Source organism: Echinops telfairi, unplaced genomic scaffold, assembly GCF_000313985.2.
Source record: "Echinops telfairi isolate 266 unplaced genomic scaffold, ASM31398v2 ScPeMD7_7430;HRSCAF=8468, whole genome shotgun sequence".
Taxonomy (NCBI): domain Eukaryota; kingdom Metazoa; phylum Chordata; class Mammalia; order Afrosoricida; family Tenrecidae; genus Echinops; species Echinops telfairi.
In genome coordinates, this window is record NW_022111330.1 from 551,442 (window position 1) to 562,811 (window position 11,370).

An 11,370-nucleotide genomic window follows, 5' to 3' on the forward strand; every position below is an offset into this window, starting at 1 on the left:
ATTAGTACATATGTTGCCATCATCATTCTCACAACACCTGCTTTCTACTTGAGCCCTTGGTGTCAGCTCCTCATTTTTCCCCCTCCCTCCTTACTCCCCCCTCTCCTAGAACACTTGATAATTTATAAATTATTATGAGACTAACTCTTTAAGGAAGTAGAAAGCCCCATCTTTCTCCCAAGGAGGAATTGGTGGTATCAAACTGCTGACCTTATGGACTGCAACTGAACACAGACCCACTACGCCACCAGGGATCCTCCATGCAGAAGAGTTAGGAAATCTGGCAGGGGATGCTTATCAAAGTAAAGTAAAAAATCAATATCTGGTGAAACTATATCTTAAAATCATATTATAAATTTACACATAATATTATGAATAGTAATCCAACATTATTTCCCCTAGACAAAAAAAATACGAAGAGTTAAATATTTAATAAATCGCCTGGGGAAATGTCTCACTTACTGCATCTATCCCTTAGTATAATTTAACCTAAAAATTGTAAGAGCTCGGTTAAATGGGAAATGTTGGCAGTTCAGGAAGAGGTTATGGCAGCACCATTTTCCAAACTCAATCTTGTGTAGAAACTAACCTCATTAGCTGCTCTACAACTCAATTCCAAAGGTCAGCAATGCTGAAGGCCTATCTCTTCAAAGATCAGATGAACAGAAATGAGAGACAAGTAGTAAAACTCATAAAGAACTTCATAAAGGCCCTACATACACTAATTTTGAAACTATAAAAGAAAGCAAATAACAAAACTACCCTGCAAGTAATCGGTACTATTGATAGGCATACATACATGTGTATACATATAGGAACCTGGTGGCCCAATGGCTAAACACTTGGACACTGACCTAAAGGTCAATGGTTCAAATACACTAGTCACTCCATAGAAGAAAAGACCTAGCATTCTTGTCCAATAATGATTACTCCTTAGGTAATCCAAGAGTAATTTTTACTGTCATATGGGGTAGCTAGGAATCAAAATCACCCCACCAGCACACAACAACAATCAAGCAAAAGTACCTTTTCCTTGCAGAAACTGAGTAACCTCACTTTCCTCTACCTGGACCACAATGCCCTGGAATCTGTACCGCTTAATTTACCAGAAAGTCTACGTGTAATTCATCTTCAGGTATGATTGCTCCTTTCATAATAGAAATCAACTGGGAAACCTGCTCATTCACATGTAAATTTTCATTAGATTGCTATGGTACTGTCATTGATGTTAGCTGCCATGGAGCAACCTTGACTCATGGCAATCACATGTAAAACAGGATTGTATCAGTGGGTTTTCATTGGCTGATTTTGGAAGTAAATCACTATGCCTTTCTTCATAGTCTGTCTTAGAGGCTCTAATACAACACACGACTGATGGATAGTGGCTGAGTAGAATGTGCACTGCCCAGGACTCAAACCTAGGTCTCCTACAAAGAAGGAAAGAATTCCACTCTGAAGCACCATTACCCCCATAGTAATACAATAGCTGAATAAATATAATTAATATTTTTCCAAATGAAATCTCCCATAAAAAAGCTCAATTGTTTAGATTTTCACAAATGATCAGTAATAGCCAAGTGGGAGTTCTGTGCTCTTCCGAGTATGTTCTTTTCTAGTATGCAATTAGTATTTCCTTCTTTTCTTAGTTCAACATACGAATTTGAAGTCAAAAGCACTAAAACCTCTCATTTGTAATTCTTTCACCACTAAACATTTGTTTTTAGGGACTTTTCAGTTGACTTTTAGGCACCAATCTAAGGTTATAAAAAAGTGAATGAAAATATATTAAAATTGGTCCCTCATCACAAGGATTCTATGTTGTTTTAATTTTTTAAAAGAAAATATATGGGAACTATACCCATTTTGAGTTAGAACTCTAAAATAGCATATTATCTTGAACTCTTCTAATTATGGTTAAAATAACAACAACAAAAACAGATAGCACAGAAGGTTTTATTGTTCAATATATATATATATATATATATATATACATGGACAGAATTTTAAAATAACTTTTTAGATTAAATAGTCTATATGATCTTACTACAAATCTTAAAATAAGTTGAATTCAGATTTCTAAATATTTTTCCTTTTATTTTTCAGTTTAACAACATAACTTCAATTACAGATGATACATTCTGTAAAGCTAATGACACTCGTTATATTCGGGATCATATTGAGGAGATACGTCTGGAAGGCAATCCGATCATCTTGGGAAAGTATCCAAATAGTTTTATTTGTTTAAAGAGATTGCCTATAGGATCATATATTTAACCTACCTGTATAGCATATGAGCGGAAATACAAATTATCATTATACATTTCTTAATAATATGTAAAGGAACAGTGCAAAACATATAACAAGTAAAAGTCTGAAGGGAATTATTTCCATTATTAATGAAATGAGAGGATGAATTGAACAAACTTTTGTCTTCTTTCCTCACCTTTTTTGTATTCCTAATGCACTTGAGAGACATTCCAAAATTTTTGAGAATGATCTTATACTTTTCCTTTAAGATTCATATATTACTAAAAATGTGTTTCTTTCTATCAGTAGATATATTATCATATTTGTACTTAGCATGACAAATAGAGTATGTCTCATACCTAGGCAAAACTTTCTAGATAAAACTTGTGCTTTCTAGTAAACTGCTAAAATAGTAATTCTAAACCATTATTCTTTTTACATTCATATAGTGTAAAAATTATTTTTCTAAGTAGGTAATGAAGAATCTTAAAAGGACAACCAAGCTAAAACCAGGATTCTTGTAATTGAAAATCAATCCCATTTCTTAGATACTATGCAAAAAGTCCTCAAGTAAAGGCGTTCCTATATTACAGTGCAAAATGTTCTACAAGAAAATAGCTAACTACCAAACTTAAGATGTGAGAATAAAATTCTTACCACACATCTATATGTATCTAGACATTATTTGTTCACAATATGACTGTGACTAATATTTTTAAATATCTATGGTGAACTAATAATGTTCAATAGTGAGAATTCATCTCCAATATATGGTGATTTATGGTAACACAATTAAAGCTGTCCAATTAAAGTTCCTAAAGTAACATTTCAATTACCCCTTAACCACTGAGTTTTAGTTTTCACACTGCTGCAAAGTACAAAATTTTTAATTCCTAAAAAACATGAATCCAATCTCTATGTATACAAAATTCCTTGCGCTGTTTCCAGGACAAAATATAAACTAGAATCAAGTTGGTCTCTTTATACTAGTCCAAGGACTCATACTTATTCCTGTTTTAAGCACTTGTTTCATGTTTTTCTATACCTAGAATGACCTCATTCATTTTCCAATTTCAAGGTCAAGACCAAATTTAATTGGTTTATTTTCATTAAACCATCTATAATCTTTTATGATAACAAAAGTTACCTCAGCAACACTGATTAATTCTTTTGCTTATTTTATTTTTGTAACCAGTAATCCTGTTTTAATTTTTTTTCATTAATTTTGTGCTTGCCTTATTTCACTGTGATTAAAAGCATGGAACAGGTCTAATATAAAACTTCTATCTCAAAGTACTAGAATAATGGTGAGCATATTTGAACTGAATGTATAATAAATATTAAAAATATATCTAAATAGAAGTGTTTTGCTTCATTTATAAAACTTTAATCTTTAAACAATCACAATCTGAATAAACTATAACTTTATCTGAAAAAAATCTACCTGTACAGAATTGACTGATAGGAAAAGGATTAGGGATTAAATAATTCGATCATGGGTCTAGTTTCAGAAGAATACAGTCATCATTTATTAACTTGCTCTATGGTTCAAAGGCAAGATCACTATTAAAAAAATCATTGTCATATAAGATTGGAAGATGACCACATTAGATACAAAATGGAAAGCTACACTTATATTAAGTGCTAAATTATAGTATTACACTACATATGTGCCAAATTGCTAAGAATCAGGACCCAGCCAAGTTGACATATAACCTTCCCATCCAGCATTACTCTTACCTCACACCTTGTCATTCATTCATAATTACTAGATATTAATGCACAAAATAGATTGGTTTTTTTAACTCTTAGCATAAGAGTAATATGTCAGACAAGATATTTGATAAGTGAGAAATAGGTGTAATGCATTTCTATCTTTTATATATAATTAAAATGTAACAAGTAAAAAAATCCATAAAATACATGTCAAATTATTGAAATTTTAAAAGCCAATGATCCACATTTAACTAGAGGAGAAAGAGCATTAACAAAATAGTCTGAGCTGTAGAACTATCTTAAAAACTTTTAAAAATTTTTTAGCTAAGATATGAAGATGAGTATCTGACATGATACTCCCTTAAATTAAGATTTTTAAAAAAGAGGAAAAGAAAATTCCACAAGATATCTCTAAGAGCCAGAAAGTGTGTGTGTGTGTGTGCATGTGTTGCTGATTCCAACTAATAATGACCTTATAGCACTTCCCCAAAGAGTTCCTTAGGCTGAAATCTTTATGTGCGCACATCTCCAGGTCTTTTCTCTCACAGAGCAGATGTTAGGTTGGAACTGCAGACTTATCAGTTAGCAGCTGGGTGCTTAATCACTGTGTCACCAAGACTCTATGTAAAATGTCCCAACCTCCAAATCACTGCCCTCAAGTCAATTCTGACCCCGAGTGACCCTATAGGACAGACTAGAACTGCCCCTGTGGGTTTCCAAGGCTGCAGGAGTAGAAAGTGGCTGGTGGTTTCAAATGGCTGGCCTTGTTGTTAGCTACAAGGGCTCCAGGGAAATAATGAAAGAACAGAAAAGTAAACAATAAGAAAGGCAAATAAATAATGTTTCATTCTAGACACTAACAATTAGAGAAATAAACTAAAAAAACAAACCTACTCTCATTGAGCTCATTCTATTCAGAGTGACTCTATGTAGAATTCCAGAAACTTGTAAATCTTTACAAGACCAGTCAGCCTCATCTTTCTCTGGCAACAAGCCTAGTGGATTTGAACCACCTATCCTGCAGTAAACAGCCCAATGGATAACCCTCTGGATCACTAGGGTTCCTCAAAGAAATAGTCTGAAACTTAATAGTTTATTTGTTGACCTTCTCATAAGGCACCTAAGGTACACCCAGCCATGGTCAAGGGATAAACAAAACAGAAACATATCCCTATTCTCAGGAAGATTATATATACTACTAAGTAAAAAAGGCAACCAACAGGATCAGTAGGTAAAGGCAAATATAAAGCATATTAAATGATCATAAGCACTTTGGTTGAAAATATTTGTGTGTGGAGGTAGGGGTTTGAACATGTCTGGGGTATGACAGCTCAAAGTAATTCCTCAAAAGAATTTTTAGGTAAAGACCTAAAGGAAATGATGAAGGGAGAATTAAAATTATAGTTAAAATGCACAACAGCCTTCCAAATTCATGAAGGGAGGTGGGAGCTAAGAAAAAATATTGTGGAACCCTGGGAACATGGCACCAGATAGAGTCCTTTGCCTAGAACTCCCCATGCATGGCCTAGATGTTTACAGGTAAGGTGGCCAATTTTTTAAGGCTCAGCTAGCTGCTAGCCCCTCTCCCCTAGCTCAGTGGGTCAGCAGGGAGGTGGTACCAGCCCCCTCCCCTCTCCTCTAGCTGAGTGAGTCAGTACACATCTCACCTGGTTTTATGACCCACCAGAGTGGGAGAATATCCTGTGTCAGATTGCCCCTCAAGTGGAGCTCCCATTTTGCCTGGAGCCCACGGATCCCTTCCTCAAGGACCCATGGGATCCAAGGAGGCTGGAGCTCAGAGCAGCAGAACGGAGTCTTCATAGTTTTACTCCCTTACCTCATCCCCCTTACCCTCTCCTCGCAAGAACTCAGCTCTAATGGCTGCCAGAGAGAAACTCCCAGGTCCTGGTAAGACAGGAGCACAACTTGAACTCTCTGGGTCTTTCATGAGTATCTTAAGAGTCTTCCCTATTTTCTTTTGAAAAAAAAACAACACAAAACTCTTTTCCCACCTGAGGAACAAGCACTCAGATTACACTATGACTTAGAGCAGCTGTTCTCAACCTTCCTAATGCAGCGACCCTTTAATACAGTTCCTCATGTGTGGTGATCTCCCAACCATAAAATTATTTTTGTTGCTACTTCATAACTGTAATTTTGCTAGTTATGAATCATAATATAAATATCTGATACACAGAATGTATTTTCATTGTTACAAATTGAACATAATTAAAGTACAGTGATGAATCACAAAAATAATATATAATTACATATTGTGAAATATTTATTTCTAATTACAACTGAATGAAATTTTGTCTTGAAGCATGGTATAGCATGGGTAATAGTGTTCATGCCAGGTACTCGTATGTGGGCGTACCTGCATGTGGACGGACCCACCTGGAGATGTATAGAGGAGCGGTGTGGTGTCTCGGTTCCTAAGACCATCAGAAATAATGTTTTCTGATGGTCTTAGGTGACCCCTGTGAAAAGGTAGTTTGACCTTGCTGACTTAGAGGCTCCCCCTCCCTAAGCTAGGTGTCTGGTTGACACTGGGACTTACAGTACTTAGCAGGACTTTCTACTGATTAGAAATACCCTCCCACCTTGGGCCTCCACTCCAATAGCTTATTTCTACCCTGTGACCACAGCATGAGAAACTGTGTGCAGCTGAAATAAGGGCCTTCTGCTTTAAACACAATAATAGACTAGGAACACTCTCCATATATTATATACAGGGTTGATAAGTGACCCTGGTAATGTCTTAATATACCCCTCACCTACCTCAACCACAATTACCTCAAGAGTTGGCTCCCCCCACCTCAGTGAGCCACACTCTCTCATAATCTACCAAGTAATAACACACCTCTTATAATCCCATCTTCCAATTGATTAAAATTTACTATATTTGACATGAAGTCTTCCTATGCTTAATACCATCACTATAAGCCTACCCTTGAGCAACTATCTCCTATTCATCCTTCCCACCCAACTATCACTCCTTCTTCATATCCACACAACACGATTTACAGTTCCTATCTGCTCCTCTTCCTCTAAAGAGCCAACCACACCCCTTACACAATTCAGAATCCCACAAATCATCTTCAGCTGGGCCACTATGCTAGACCAACAACAGCTATCAATAACTATCACAAAAAATCAAGAGAAACCAAAAGTCAACAACTAAGGATCACTCAAAGCCAAAGGCATACACAGAAAAAGAAGCCCTTGAACTGCATTAAGGAGAATGATGTATAGGGCCATATAAGAGATCTGAGGATTAATGATGAAAAAAAAAGAATAAATTGAGAAACTAAAAACCTCATACCCAAAGGAAATTAAGAAATGAGCTAGCAGAAATAAAAAAACACGGTGTAAGAATTGAGCAATAGAATGGAAGAAAAGGAAAATAGGATCCATGAACTAAAAGACAAGCACACAGACTTCAGCAAAATAGAGAAACAATCAAACAAGAAAGTAAAAGAATCTGAAGAGAGCCTAAGAATGATTTGGGACCCCAGAAAGAGAAATAATAAAAGGCTCATTGGTATTCCACAGCAGGAGGAAACAAACAAGTCTACAGATAAAAAAGTAAGACAATTCATGGAAGAAAATTTCCCCAATATCAGAAAGGAAGTGATGATAACCATACAGGAAGCAGAGAAAACACCAAATAGATTAAACCCCCGAAAAAAAGAAATTAAGACATATAGCAGTCAAATAATCCAATGTAATGGAAAGGAGAGAATCCAGAGAGCTGTTCAAGAGAAACGTCACATACAAAAGTACACAGATAAGAATGAGCTCAGAAGCAAAGGGCATTTATAGAGTTCTAAATAAAGGCATGTACAAATGCAAATATATTTATATATGAGGATGGGGAAATAAATATATGTGCATATATTTATAGGTTAAGTATTAAGGTAGCAGAAGGACATTGGGCCTCCACTCAAGTACTCCCTCAATGTAAGAATACTTTCATCAGAACAAAAAATCTTATCATAGTGAATGAGGGGGGAAGTGCTGAGTGGAGGCCCAAAGTCCATTTGTAGACCACTGGACATCCCCTTACAGAAGGGTCTCGGAGAAGAGATGAGCTAGTCAGGGTGCGATGTAGCAACGATGAAACATACAATTTTCCTCTAGTTACTAAATGCTTCCTCCTCCCCCACTATCATAATCCCAATTCTACCTTACAAATCTGGCTAGACCAGAGGATGTATACTGGTACAGATAGGAACTGGAAACGCAGGGAATCCAGGGTGGATGTTCCCTTCAGGACCAGTGGGGTGAGTGGCCATACTGGGAGGGTAGAGAGAGGGCAGGTTGGAAAGGGGGAACCGAATACAAGGATCTACATGTGACCTCCTCCCTGGGGGATGGACAACAGAAAAGTGGGTGAAGAGAGACGTCGGACAGGGCAAGATATGACAAAATAATAATTTATAAATTATCAAGGGCTCATGAGGAAGGCTGACGAGGGGAAGGAAAGGAAAAAATGAGGAGCTGATGCCAGGGGCTTAGGTGGAGAGCAAATGTTTTGAGAATGATGAGGGCAATGAAAGTACAAATGTGCTTCACACAATTGATGTATGTATGGATTGTGATAAGAGTTGTATGAGCCCCTAATAAAATGATATAAAAAATGATTTAAAAAAAAAGAATGAGCTCAGACCTCTCCACAGAAACCATGTAGGAAAGAAAAAATTGGTGCAAATATATTCCAAAAGTGGAACGGCAAAAATTCCAACCAAGAATCCTATATCCAACCTAGCTAGCCATCAAATTGAAGGAGAAATAAAAGTATTCACAAGCCAGGAAATATTTAGAAAATTTGTTTAAAACAAAAAACAAGCCCCAGCATTATTACAAAAATACACCATTCAGTTTTTTATGGTTAGAAAATCAACTACTCTGCAATCAAACATGAAACCACCACAGGGGTAACACCATCCAGAAATCAACAAACTGAAAACAGTACCCAAAATAATACAGGTATACAATATATACTCGTGTATAAGCCGAGTTTTTCAACACATTTTAAAAATTTGTATACTTTTAATGATTTTCAAAAGTTTACTATGGATATTAATTGTGGAAGTTCATATTTAGACATTTTTTAAAAAAATTATTTTGCTGAGGGCTCGTACAAATCTCATCACAATCCATCCATTGTGTCAAGCACATATGCACATTTGTTGCCCTCATTATTCTCCAAACATTTGCCTTCCACTCCAGCCCGTAATATCAGTTGCTCATTTTCCCACTCGCTCCCCTCTCCCACCTCCCTCATGAACCCTTCATAGTTCATAAATTATTATAGTTTTGTCATAAGTTACCCTGTCCGATGTTTCCCTCCACCCTCTTCCGCCAGGGAGGAGGCAATACTTAGATTCTTGTAATTGGTTCCCCCTTTCTACCCTACATTCCCTTCATCCTCCAGGCATCGCCCCTCTCACCACTGGTCCTGAAGGAGTCATCTATTCTGGATTCCCTGTGTTTCCAGTTGCTATCTGTACCAATGTACATCTTCTGGTCCAGCCAGATTTGTAAGGTAGAATTGGGATCATGATAGTGGGAGGGAAGCAAGCATTAAAGAACTAGAGGAAAGTTATATATATGTTTCATCGTTGCTACTCTGCTCCCTGATTGGCACGTCTTCTCCCCACAACCCCTAAGTAAGGGGGTGTTCAGTTGCCCACCGATGGGCTTTGAGTCTCCACTCTGAATGCACCCACCTTTACAATGATATGATTTTTTGTTCTTGGATGCTTGATACCAGATCCCTTCGACAGCTCGTGGTCACACATGCTGGTGTGCTTTTCCATGTGGGCTTTGTTGCTTCTGAGCTAGTTGGCCGCTTGTTTATCTTCAAGCCTTTAAGACCCCAGATGCTATATCTTTTGGTAGCCAGGCACCATCAGCTTTCTTCACCACCTTTGGTTATGTTCACATTTTTCTTCAGCAATCATGTCGGGAAGGTGTGCATCCTGGAATGCCAATTTAATAGAACAATGTGTTCTTGCAGTGAGTAAGTGCTTGAGTGGAGGCCCAATGTCCATCTGCTGCCTTAATACTAAACCTATAAATATATGCACATAGATGTTTCCCCACACTCATATAAATATATTTACATATGTACATTCCAGTTTTAAAACCGCTATACATAGCCTTTGTCCCCTAGTTCTTTCCTCTATTTCCCTTTACTTTCCTCTTGTCCCACTATCATGCTCAGCCTTCATTTGGTTTCAGTGATTTCTCTCAATTACATTGCCCTTGCTGAATCCCTATCAGGCCTCTCACACCCTCCTTGCCACTGTTTTTGGATCACTTGTTGTTCCCCTGTCCCTGGGTTGGTCAGCATCACCTCTTTGCCCTCCGCTTCCTCCTCTCTCGTGTCCCCCTGGAACCGTTGTTTTCTCCTCCAGACTATTTATCCAGTCTATCTTATCTAGATAGATCTGTAGCGATAATAATATGCATCAAAACCAATAATATGCATAAAAAACCAAGCCAAGATAGGTGATCACTGATAACATAGCGATGGCAACAAAAAAGGAAACCAATTACCCATAGAAGAATAAATTAATTAAAAGAAAAAAATTTTTAAGCAGAAAGAAAAACCTGTAAAGAGATCAAAGTCTGATTTTTGATCTCTAGGCGTGTCCTTCAGTCAGGACCGATGGGGTACCGTGCTCTGACCCCAGAGTCTGTCCTTTGTACGCCCTCGAGGGCTCTCTGCTCTGCTCCCACAGTTGCTCTGCCACATACTTTTTGTCGTTTGCCTTGGTGTCTCAGGGTCAGTGTGGGCCAGTCCCGACATTGAGTCTCCAGTGCTGTCCCCCTAAGAGCTAGGGGCCATCAAGGGACGGCGTGTCTCGTGATGGGATCAGCAATATTGTCTGTCCATTGGCTGTTCAGAGCGGGGATGTTATCTTCCAGGTTTGGTGGGTCAGGATATGCTCCACTCTCTCTTCCTCCCCCTAAGTGCTCCCATTTGCTCTGGTCAGACAAGCCCCTCTGCCCTAGCTGCAGCTTCATTGCCGTCCTCTCAAGTAAGTTCTTCTGGGGGGAGGGGTAGTTGTCCACATAGCTGGCATGGGGGCCGAGCCTTCATGCCCCTCCGCTGGCTCGCGACTCCTTGCCAACAAGCTGCATTCATCTGGCACTGGCTTTAAATCTGGTCCCTCTTTCCCTCCCAATTTTCTGGTCTGGCAGCAGCAGGTCTGGACGGGTGTGTCCTATTGGGTCGCCATTTTCTCCGTAACCCCCTTTCAGCACATTTTTTTCCCCAGCACATTTTTAATGCAGTTTTTGTAGTAAAATTAGGTGCCTTGGCTGATATTCAGATCGACTTATACTTGATATATACAGTAGTGGGGAAACAAAGACAAAAATAAACCACACACA

The 11,370-nt window shown here is 38.0% G+C and overlaps 2 protein-coding genes across 3 annotated transcripts in view; one reads left to right on the forward strand and one right to left on the reverse strand.

Annotated features, from left to right (window-relative positions):
* Window positions 1–3,609, forward strand: part of OGN (osteoglycin) — a 31,800-nt gene extending 28,191 nt beyond the window's left edge. For both annotated transcript variants that reach the window (XM_045298647.1, XM_004717736.2), the window contains exons 6-7: window positions 1,040–1,135; window positions 2,104–3,609. In XM_045298647.1, the coding sequence (XP_045154582.1) occupies window positions 1,040–1,135; window positions 2,104–2,274 (267 nt within the window). In that variant the 3' untranslated portion in view covers window positions 2,275–3,609. The remainder of the gene's footprint in view (window positions 1–1,039; window positions 1,136–2,103) is intronic.
* The window catches only part of LOC105979931 (centromere protein P), a 369,435-nt gene that overhangs the window by 275,863 nt on the left and 82,202 nt on the right, over window positions 1–11,370 (reverse strand). The gene's annotated exons all lie outside the window — the stretch shown is intronic.